Source organism: Penaeus monodon, chromosome 7 (assembly GCF_015228065.2).
Source record: "Penaeus monodon isolate SGIC_2016 chromosome 7, NSTDA_Pmon_1, whole genome shotgun sequence".
Lineage (NCBI taxonomy): Eukaryota > Metazoa > Arthropoda > Malacostraca > Decapoda > Penaeidae > Penaeus > Penaeus monodon.
This window is the reverse complement of record NC_051392.1, coordinates 44751164-44763663: the sequence shown is the minus strand read 5'-3', so window position 1 is coordinate 44763663 and position 12500 is coordinate 44751164. Positions and strand designations below refer to the sequence as shown.

General features: G+C 34.8%; 1 protein-coding gene across 1 annotated transcript in view; it reads right to left on the bottom strand.

Moving 5' to 3' along the window:
* LOC119575370 (ubiquitin-conjugating enzyme E2-17 kDa-like) overlaps window positions 1–12500 on the bottom strand; it is a 14903-nt gene that overhangs the window by 137 nt on the left and 2266 nt on the right. The window contains exons 2-4 of the mRNA XM_037922941.1: window positions 4565–4738; window positions 1378–1483; window positions 1–1173 (exon numbers count right to left, since the gene is read on the bottom strand). The exon at window positions 1–1173 is cut by the window's left edge and continues 137 nt beyond it. Of these exons, the coding sequence (XP_037778869.1) occupies window positions 1034–1173; window positions 1378–1483; window positions 4565–4738 (420 nt within the window). The 3' untranslated portion in view covers window positions 1–1033. The remainder of the gene's footprint in view (window positions 1174–1377; window positions 1484–4564; window positions 4739–12500) is intronic.

Sequence of the window (12500 nt, the reverse complement as noted above, 5' to 3'; positions counted from 1 at the left end):
ATAATCTATAACCTAAGGGAGGATAACTGAAACAGAGTTTAAGTTTTAAATATCAAATAATATCCTAACAAGTTACATCTTGAGTTTTTTTTTATTATAGATAGCCTATCTTCCAGTTTCTCTTTTTTTCAACACATGGAACACAGAAAGAAAAGAAAAGAAAAAAAATCATATGTGCCTAAATTGTTGAGATTAAGAAGTCTGTAGATGGTGGGTCTCTGTTACAAATATTGATATTAAGGGGAAGAGGAAGAAAAGGGGAAAATGTTGCACACTGCAAAAGAGAACTGACCATATACAAAGCCTCCATCATAAAGAGAAAGATTGAACCAGAAGATCTGACCTTGAGATGCACACACACTATTTAATAACTGTGTAACAGTGGCAATGTAGGATGTAAGTGATGCACTAGCAATATACTTCTGAAGGCTAATCTCTCTTAAACCTTAATTTCCCCACCATAATATTTATAAAAAAAAAAATCATAGCTCGACAACAAAACAAAAATACCCTAAGAACAAAGAAATATCCAAGGCAATTGTTCTTGTATAATGTCTTCTAAAAAGCACACAAGGCAATTTGCTTTTGTTTGCATCCACATGAAATTCAAAAGCAATAGTGATAGTTCTTCATTTCAGTCATAATGATGATGATGATAATAAAATTAATGTTACAAAATTATAAATTATGCCTATCATGACAATGGTTCTCCACAATGGGACTAGCTTCTTTTAAGCCCAAACTGAATGCCTTTAAATAAGTTTCAAAAACAGTGGAGTAAAATGCCATGACTGATTCAGTGTGGCCACAGTACAGTGATGAATATCAGTTACAGGCAATCCACCAGGCAGCAGCATATGAGTGAACGTTGGTGGGACAAGAGGGAACAGGGAGAGACAAATCATAATCTGCAGTCTTGATGAAGCAGAGGAGAAGTCATCCACAGTGGCAGTCAGGAGAAGGTACCAAGATACAGACAATCGTGGTGGGTCAGAAGGGATGAAGGAGCGCTCTGCTACTAGGCCACCTGTGATCACTGTGCATACTTGTGTGTCCATTCTTGTGCCAACTTGTTATACTTTTCCCTATCTGTCTTGTACTGCCTTGCAATCTCTGGCACCAATGGGTCATCTGGATTTGGATCCGTGAGGAGTGAACAAATTGAGAGGAGAACTGAAAATTGAAAAAAAGAAAAAGCATTACTACCTGCTATCATACATAGAATTCATAAACATATATTCTGCAATCATAACAATTTCAAATATTTCATCCAGAGAGAAAATAAAAACATATGCTAATGAGACAAACTGCCCTGTGTCAGTAAGTAAATATTACTTTATAAAATATCATGCCATAACTTATAATAATAATACTTACCTTTGGATATTGTTAAAGCTGGACTCCATTGGGTTCTAAGAATGTCTAAGCATATTGAACCATTACTGTTTATGTTTGGATGGTATATGCGAGTTGTGAAAGCAACCTGAAAGAGAGATAGAGAGTGAGAATCTAGTGGTATATATATTGAGTTACTTGAATACATGCATTGTACTGCAACTTGATGGCACACAAAAACTGTCCAGAAACCCTTTCCAATACACAGAAGCATATATCAAATTAGATAGAATACATCTCAAATGCATTAAACTGAAAACTACTGACATGAACAGAAAAGGTGGGGAGGGGGAGAGAGGAGGAAGATGGAGGAGAAGGTAGAGAGGGGAGAGAGGAAATGTGTCTCAAATGCCATGAGAGAGAGAGAGAGAGAGAGAGAGAGAGAGAGAGAGAGAGAGAGAGAGAGAGAGAGAGAGAGAGAGGTGTGTGTGTGTGTGTGTGTGTGTGTGTGTGTGTGTGTGTGTGTGTGTGTGTGTGTGTGTGTGTGTGTAGGGAGGGGGGGAGAGAGAGAGAGAGGGGAGAGAGAGAGAGAGGGAGGGAGGGAGGGAGGGAGAGAGAGAGAGAGAGAGAGAGAGAGAGAGAGAGAGAGAGAGAGAGAGAGAGAGAGAGAGAGAGAGAGAGAGAGAGAGAGAGAGAGAGCAAGTGCATGTTTGACTGGAATAATTTTGAAACATATATGCACCTGCAGTTCACTTCTACTATACTAGAACATGGTTATGTCTAACATTGGCAAATTGCCATAGTGACAAAAATAGTTTACTGTCACGCCTTAATGTTGTCAGAAGTAACATCATCCTATAATTTTAATTTTTCCAGAATAGTTTTACACACACACACACACACACACACACACACACACGCACACGCACACGCACACGCACACGCACGCGCACACGCACACGCACGCGCACACGCACACACACACACACACAAAAAAAGAGGATCAAAACATTTGCCATACAAAAATATATTAAGAAAGAAGAAAACTACTCTGGTCTGATCTTTTGAAGCTGAAGATAATCAAACATCAAAAATGAGTTCCTAAAAATAAAATGGAGAAATCGTTTTATGACTAGAAATAACAATTTATCAAAAAATATTAAAGGGAGGATCACAGTTATTAAAATAAAATATAAATTAGTTACTTCATAAGATTGATAACAAAAAGGTTAACTAAGATCTAAATGAAAATTATAGATTGAAGTAAATGAAATATAAGTGACTTAATCTTTTTATGAACCCAACTAGCAGTTGCCAGAAGTTACATGCAGTAGACAGGTAAAGGTACAAATAAAACATATACGAATCTAGAGGTTCACTTCCAAGAACAGAACATAATTTCAAAGTTTCTGAACCTCAGACCTTATGATAATTGTTTTTAACCTACACTTGATTGATCAAATAACAATATAACTGATAATAAAACTCTTTAACCCAATAGATCTGAGTGCTTTGACCATCATGTCATGAAAAAATTTGGCTGAGGGCTCAAGGTGACAGAAATGACTCGTTATGAGTCACAAAGCTCTAGGGAAAGATTAGACTCTGTAGGTATTTAGATAGGGATTCTTGCATGATTTATATTGGAAAATGAGGGTGGAATGTACCATCTGTTAGCCATGGCTGGAAGAGCACTGGCTCCAGAGAGGATGCTATTTCCATACTCAGGATCCTATTCCTGCCCACCCTGACCAGCAGTGTAGGGTGTTACAGAAAAAAAAAAAAAAAAAAAAAAAAAAAAAAAAAAAAAAAAAAAAAAAAAAAAAAAAAAAAAAAACAATGTTATTTATTTTTATTATTACTGCAGACTTATAGATTACCTATAGATAAGATGAAGTATGTGCATGGAAAAGTATGGAAAAGTATTACCATCTTGATACAGTACATCAAATGACAAAGACCTTGTAGGAAAAAAAAATCCTTATGCAGAAAAACATAATAACATTACAAAAGGGAGGAAAGGACTCCAGATACCACACAAGTGTTTGCATGGGCTTGGCCTACAAGCCACAGACACCCAGGAAAGTCTATTCAAGAAAGCCCCATGCTTAGATTTTGGTCCAGATGTGCGCAAAAAGCACCCATATCTATTGGGTATTTAACCCATAATTGACGGGTAGCATTCATAGTGGCCTGGGCCTCGCTGCCGGGGGCTTATATCGTCGCCCGAGCATGCGCGACCACTCATGCCAAATACCAGCATCCCATGCCGTTTCTTCGTAATACTACGAAGATATGTTGTATTTTCAATTTTCATTATTTTTTACAGTCTCTACTTGCCAAACTTCCTGATAAATCGAGACTGAAGGGCATTTTTGTTGTTATATAGACTCCATAGTTGATCATTATTCGGTCTATAGTCTGAATAAAATAAGCAGTGTGTGGCATCATGGAGCTGAAATTGTCGGTTTGTTGCATTTTTTTTGTTTGTTGCATGGTAAAAATGAGAAAGTGTTAGAACCGACTTAATCACACTTTCACTGGCAAAAAAATCATCTTTTGCCGTGATTGTAACAAAAAAAAAAAACTCATGGCATGTCCATGCATACTCTATGGCATGTGCGTACGTGCCCCCGGCAGATGGTCCCGCCATACCATGGCATGTACGTACATGCCACCCGTCGGCAATGGGTTAATGGGTACATATCAACAAATTTAAGGATTTATAATATCAGATATAATCATGAGAAATAGAAATATTTTTTTTATTAATAAATCTAGAAACATATTTCTCAACTACTACTTATTGTACTTTTTGAGGAAACATTTCTGTCAACATGGTCAAGAATATCTTAACTGATTATTTCAAAACCCTTGATAAATGTGACTAAAGCAGTGCATTAAGTCTTTCTGTCAAAGACTGAAGTTATGACCTCACAGGGATCCTAAAAATATAAATCTGATTTATGAAGACTTAATTTTCAAACATTTTTCTATACAAAGAAAAAGAAAAAGAAAGAAAGGAAGGAAAAATAAAGTCATTATGAATGATTCTGTCCTACTGTATCCAGTATTATAAATGGTATTGAAACAAACTCCTCTTTGGCATTTAAGACTAAAACAAATAAATTTCACAAAAATACATTGTAAGAGTCATTCTCTTTTGTAGCATTTACTGTCTAAAACATTATAACTTGAGGGAAAATTAAAATTAAATAATAAAACTTACTTTTGGAGGTTTGAAAGGGTAGTCAGTAGGAAAATGGATGTTTAAGAAAAATACCCCTCCCTGGAATGGACTATCTGTTGGGCCCATGATTGTGGCTTGCCAGTGAAAGAGGTCGTCTCCTACTGGACCTGCTGAGCATTGTGCTGGTGGGTCCCGCCCCAGGTCCTGCAGTTCCTGAAAGGCAGAATTAATATTATATCACTGCATACACTGCAACATATGCAAGTATCCAGTCTGGCATTAGTTTACCTCCCCCAAGTTTGGTGCCAAGGCACTGCCATTCCGAGACTCCTCCTACTTTAGCAGTGATAGCCTTTCTTGTTTCAATCCCCTTCCAAGCATCAGCCATGATCAAACTTGGGGGGACAAACTATTCCCACCAAGATATATCCTAAAGCAAAATAAGAAATTATAATAAGGAAGCAAATCAGAATGAAATGTTCATATAAAACTGAAGCTATAAGAATACATTTTCTTTTATCATTCCTAAGTAGCTCTATCAGCCTATCACAACCAAATGATAGTCACTATTATGTAGCTGACTCAAGGGTGACATTACAAATCATTGAACCTACTATTTAGCATGATAGCCTTTTTGTTTTGTCCAAATCATATCCTTTGGGCAAATCTATTCCAAGAATAACAAATAAGAATTACTCAACACTAGTGACATGACATTAAACACTAAATAAGAACAGTTTCTTTTCATCTTCAAGTTTTCGTATCACGCAAATGTTTCCACATGAAATTGTGATAACAGTAATTTCCCCTCAGTGATGGAATCAAAATCTTAGACATGGTAAAACATTATTAAATTGTCTCCCTAAAAAGATTAAGTAAGATATCTGAAATAACAGTGAAATACATTATAACACTAAAATAAATGCAGCATATTTATATATTAATCTTTTTATTACAACCAAACTTGCACTAATATCTGAACATAATTTTGTTTGGTATTTGATTGTAAAAATGTTTAAGTTTATAAAGATGTGTGAATATGTGTTAATAGCGAGGGGTATAGTATGTGATATATTTTGTATGTAAGCTTTGCACTTAGTGTGGTGTTGTGTGTGGGGTGTGTTTTGTAATGAGAGTGTGTGTGTGTGTTTGTGTGTGTGGGGTGTTGTGTGTGGGGGGGTTGTTGTGGGGGGGGTGTTGTGGTGTGGGGTGTTGTGTGTTGGGTGTTGTGTGTTTGTGTTGTGTGTGGGGGTGTGTTGTGTGTGTGGTGTGGTGTGTGTTGTGTGTGTGTGGGTTTTGTTGTGTGTGGTGGGTGTGTGGTGTTGTGTGTGGGTGTGTGTGTTGTGGTGTGTTTGGGTGGGTGTGTTGTGTGTGTGTGGGAGTGTGTGTTGTGTGTTGTGTGTGTGTTGTGGGTGTGTGTGTGTGTGTGTGTGGTGTGGGGTGGGTGTGGGGTGGGTGTGGTGTGTGTGTGTGGTGTGTGTGTGTTGTGTTGTGTTGCGTTGTGTTGTGTTGTGTTGTGTGGGTGTGTGCGTGTGTTGTGTTGTGTTGTGTGGGTGTGTGCGTGGGTGTGCAAGCATGTGTGCGTGTGTGTGCAAGCATGTGTGCATGTGTGTGCAAGCATGTTTGCGTGTGCGTGCAAGCATGTGTGCACATGCGTGTGTAAAATAATGGTCTACTTCCTTAATACTAAACTAACGCTAAAGCATTTGGGTGAAGCCTGAAGCACTGAGGTACTTGGCACCATTGCCTCAGCACAGTGTCAGTGACCTGTGTCTTTCTACTTGGCATAGACTGTCTTTACTTTGAACACTTACAAGAATCAGTAAAACCAATACAGAAAGTGGTAACTTTGAAGAAGAAGAAGAAGAAGAAGAAGAAGAAAAGAGAGAGAGAGAGAGAGAGAGAGAGAGAGAGAGAGAGAGAGAGAGAGAGAGAGAGAGAGAGAGAGAGAACGAAAGTACAAGTACACATTTTTTCTCTTTCTTTTTATAGAAACCAAACAGCTATAAATGTATTCTATAAGATTCATGTAATACATTGAGGCAGCAGTTTGGCAAAAGTGTATAATTTGGCAGTTTACAGTCCTGACTAACCATTTGAACATGTGACCCACTGCCAATCAAATAATCTTAATGTAGGCGTGAAGCACTCAATGAATTCTAAAAGAATAGTATCACACAGACAAATATTTGGGCAAAGACAGACAGATATAGACAAACAGAAAAACTGATAGAAAATTATGTTATTTTTTTTTACTTGTGTGTATGTATATGTATATATATATATATATATATATATATATATATGTATATATGTATATATGTATATATGTATATATGTATATATGTATATATGTATATATGTATATATGTATGTATATATATATATATATATATATTTATATATATATATATATATATATATATATATATATATGTATGTATGTATGTGTGTGTGTGTGTGTGTGTGTGTGTGTGTGTGTGTGTGTGTGTGTGTGTGTGTGTGTGTGTGTGTGTGTGTGTGTGTGTGTGTGTATGCACATGTATTTATGTATATCTGTATATATAGTTAGTTTCCATTATGAATGTATACATATATAAAATGTTTCATATCCTCTGAGTTTTGAAATGGGTTCTTGAAAATATCTAGCCTACCTATTGGACAGCATAACTTCCATATCATACTAAATAAATAAATAAACAAACACACTATGAATAGTGACAAAACTTCAAATCATGTTGCCTTTGATACTATCCAGTGTCCACACCTTTTTTAAATAATTCTGTTAGAAGAATGGTTAACGGTTTAAATAATGAATATGTTACTCATCAAAGGTCATACAGCACTATGGTAAAGTTTTGTGGCAAAAAGGGTAAAAATTGGTTCATTATTAGAACAAAATGTGATAGAGTTAAATGGTCATACAGCATTATAAGGTAGCATGGTGGTTATATATATATATATATATATATATATATATATATATATATATATATATATATATATATATATAAATATATATGTATATGTGTATGTACATACATATATATATACATACATACATATATATACATACATACATGTATATATACATATACATACATACATACATACATGTATATATACATATACATACATACATACATACATGTATATATACATATACATACATACATGTATATATACATATACATATATACATACATGTATATATACATATACATACATACATACATGTATATATACATATACATATATACATACATACATGTATATATACATATACATACATGTATATATATACATATACATATATATATATATATATATATATACATATACATACATATATACATGTATATATACATATACATACAAATATACATGTATATATATACATATACATACAAATATATATGTATATATATACATATACATACATATATCCATACATATATACAAGCATATATATATACATATACATACATATATACAAGCATATATATATACATATACATACATATATACAAGCATATATATATACATATACATACATATATACAAGCATATATATATACATATACATACATATATACAAGCATCTTCTTTTAACGGTAGGTTCATGTCTGAGCCGCCATGGTCACAGCATGATACTTAGTTTTTTCATGTTGTGATGCTCTTGGAGTGAGTACGTGGTAGGGTCCCTAGTTCCTTTCCACAGAGAGTGCCGGTGTTACCTTTTATAGGTAATCATTCTCAGTATTTTATCCGGGCTTGGGACCTGCACTGACTTGGGCTGGCTTGGCCACCCAGTGGCTAGGTAGGCAATCGAGGTGAAGTTCCTTGCCCAATGGAACAACGCGCCGGCAAGTGACTCGAACCCTCGAACTCAGATTGCCGTCGTGACAGTCTTGAGTCTGATACTCTAACCATTCGGCCATCGCAGCCTTATATACAAGCATATATATATATATATATATATATATATATATATATATATATATATATATATATATATATATATATATATATATAAGGGGGGGATGGTATGGGGCAGGAGAGATTAGTAAAAGGGGAAGGGTTAAAGACAAAGGGTGATTACATCAAACAGAGGGCACCTGTGTGTTTGAGGAAAGAGAACAAGTTGCCAAATGAAAAGGTGGGAGATTTCACAAGGATGTCCAACAGGATGGGGGGGGGGGGGGGAGAGAAGACAAGAAAGGAAGAGCAAGGGTATGGCCTACAGTAAAGCAAGGGCAGGATAGTAGGATATGTGGGACTGATAGAGGAACATACAGATAGGTCAGAGCATGAGCTGCAAGAAGAGCACATTCTTTCCAAAAAAGATAATTGTAAAAATTAGACAATATCCTTTTTGTATTAGATTGAAATAGTTATGCAATGTTTTTCATATTTTTCTACAAAAAATACAACCAGTGGATGGTATCACAGGGAGAAAATTAAGCAAATAAATAAATGAAACTTATTTGTGGCTGACCCTCCCTCTGAGAGGTAAGTTTTAAAAATATATGAAAAGAAGATAAAATAAACAGATATTTAATTTTGCTGATACCGTATACATATTTCAAAATGAAGACAAGATAACGTTGATGTATTTCATCATAAATTAGTACTGATGCTTTCTTTTTACCTAGTTATTCTGAAAAGAGGTTAAGTACATGTCACACTTCATAATAAGCAGGATAGTGACAGTACACAAAGTAATGTATAAGATATTCTAAAATATTCTTGATCTTATCTTTATCAACTCAAAATGAATTTGATTATAATCTGTTTTTTTTTCTCTGATAGCAACTGACTAAGATCACTTTTAAAACATTTATTTCAGTTGTGCCTACCCTGCCTTATAAATATGCACACAATGGTTATGATCATGGTGCTGAAAGGTAGGAGTCTCCCCTTATTCTTTTTCAACTTGTATATAAAATGGCATCTACTCTTGCCATGAGCCACTAAGCCCATGTCAGTAAGCATCTATGATTATGATATCAATAGAATAAATATAAAACAATTGTCCAGGAAGAAACTAATAGCCTAATGATTGTTTCCATGAAGTTATGATTACTCTAGTGGTGTAGGTTTTCTTCCATTGCCCTTGTTACATGTACGAAACTTATCCTTTTCATCATAACAAATCACTACCTAAAAGAAGTTCTGTGATTTATGACAAATGAAGTTTTAATCCACTTCCCATTTACAAATTTCCAGAGTTCATCTTCTTATCTTTTGATGAATAACTTTATTCAAAAGCAGCTTAACCACATGCCACCGGCGAAAATGCTGTGGTCATTTTTAATTTTTTGTGAAATGTCTCTGCACATAGATAGTTCTGCTAGTACTTAGCCACAAAGGAGTCAATTAGTAGATTTTGAATTGGTGGGAAAAACATATTTTTTACTAATGCTATGAATAGCAATGGTGTTATCTTTATTATAAACATTATAATTACTATAATGTTATAAACATTAGTAACAGCAAAATAAGATTTAAAAAATTTCGTAAATCAAGGAAAAGGGTAAACAGGCAAGAAAGGCAGTACTTATAACTGGCTCACTAGTGACTTAGTACAAGTGTAGCCATCTGTGTGTAAAACTAGTTAATAAAGTAAACTCACAGTACATGACATGTACATAAATGCCATGGCTGTTGGGATTGAGTTAAAGTGGGCAAAACAACATTATAATATTCTATTCTTAACTATATGTAGATCAAATATGTGCTTTCCATTGTCTCACTTCAAAATATAGAGAAAATATCAATGTATTTACCTTACACGGAAACCACTGATTTGTTTTCACTACGTTAATAACTCAGCCTATTTACAGATCAAAGTAGTTATGTTCCACTAGAAGGAGGTCTTAGCTATAGCACCCTGGAAGTGATATATTCCTCTAAATTCTATTGACATAAAACTGGGTAAACAGGGAATGGGAGTAAGAGTACACAGGGGAGAACTGGCAAGCCTAGTAACTGACTCCTTGATGACTAAGCAACTGTTGAGCCATCTATGTGGAAACAAAATTAATAACACAAAACCACAACTGACAGTGCCTGTACTAATTTTAAATGGGTTGCATAACTGGCATAATTACTACTAGGGCAGTATTCACAAAACATCTATCAGGCAAAAATGTCAACTCCCTAATTTTGTCTATGCCTTGGTCAGTTTAACACAGTTCTGGAGATTTTCCACATGTGTAAGAACTATTTTTGAACTATCCTTATGAGAATGTATATAACAGTAATGATAAAAACTTGTAGGCTCCTCTTGATCTTATTATTGAATGTTATATGGTTTCTTCTGTTTACTAAAGTTTGCTTTTAAAGAAATATTAATAATGATACACACCTTCACAACTCACATAATGATAAATCTAGAGCATGCAATGCCTACATATAAAATCTAAGCAAAATTTATTGTAAAATTCATAGGACTTCATTATCACATTTGATTATTACCATCACATACTAAATATAAATTCTAATTCCTGTTAACAGTATAAATTTTGGAATGTGGCAACAATGTGAGCCATTAGCAAATTTTAACTAGGACAAAATCATAGACAAATTGTGCACCAATCTTGGAGTCAAAGACTGTTTATGGGACAGTTCTTAAATCTGTCAAAAAATATATTATGATCTTGTAGGAACAGAGATCTGCATGATCATTCATAAAATGCACACCTTTCTTTATCACTAGTGAGTGATTTATCATCTAATAAGAATCTAGTCTAATCTCAATCTCTACAGAATGAGTGGTGGTGTGAGCTTTTAAAGGGGTTCAAAGGAACCACTACAGTCACTTGATGATGCACTACTATTGTGTTCAACTTCAGATTATAGGTCATCCATCACAAATCTTAGTTTAAGAGGATTTGGATTGAACACAGCAAAAATAACTGAGAAAAATGTCAATTTTTAATGTCACTTTGGACCTCTTCTAAACATGTACAGAAAAAATATGGTAATTGCCATAAAGGTATTAAAAAATATTGATAGTAAACTGTAGCCTTTGTATTTGTGCTCTAGCAAGGGCAAGTTAACTTCATCCTATATATTCTGGCAAAATATGAGCTTCCTGACCATCTTGGCAATTTACTGTTCTATCTTGTTGAATATATGCGGAGTACGATGGTCTTTTCTGTATTGCAGAAGCCATGGCACTGCTTCATAATGTTCTATTCCGATAAAGCATAAATGATAATTTTAAAAAAATTACAATATATACTCAACAATAAAATAATGTACTCATAAAGCTTGGTCTTTATTCCTTCAGTGGCAAATCTCAATGAACAATAATACAATGAAAGCCATAAATATAACCTGTCCTGCTGATCCTGGCAGGCAGGAATAGGATCCTGAGAATGGATATTGCATCTTCCCTGAAGCAATCACCCCAATCATTAGCTGTAATTCGCATGACAGCAATTCCTATTATCCCGGCCCTCAACCAAATTTTTCCACGATGGCATGTTAAGGTCTAAGTTCAAAATCATTTTATCGAAGTCCACAGATCTATATAGCTAAGGTTACAAAAGCCTCCACATTTCATGTTAGGATAAGACAAATCTACACTACATACACTCTGGAAAAATAAAGTTTGTTGACCTTCCTTGTAATTCAACATCAATTAACACACCAAGCTCTATGTTGCCATATTCTATACAGTCCTTCATTGACCATTGCCAGAGTGCAAATCACACAAGTCATGGCACTGCTTGATGCAGCCTATTCTGATCACCAACCTCATTCTACAAAACACAAGTCCTGATATCAAGACTTTTTATTAAGCAATAACATTAAGTAACTATATATTATTTTACTTTTATAAAAATTAAATTTTTCATAACACATAATGCGCCACAGGTCAAGGAGGGCAACAATATCTCAGGAGTACATGTTCCTGTAAACCTGCCCCTTTGCCTAATTTTTCCATGATGACACATTTCCACTC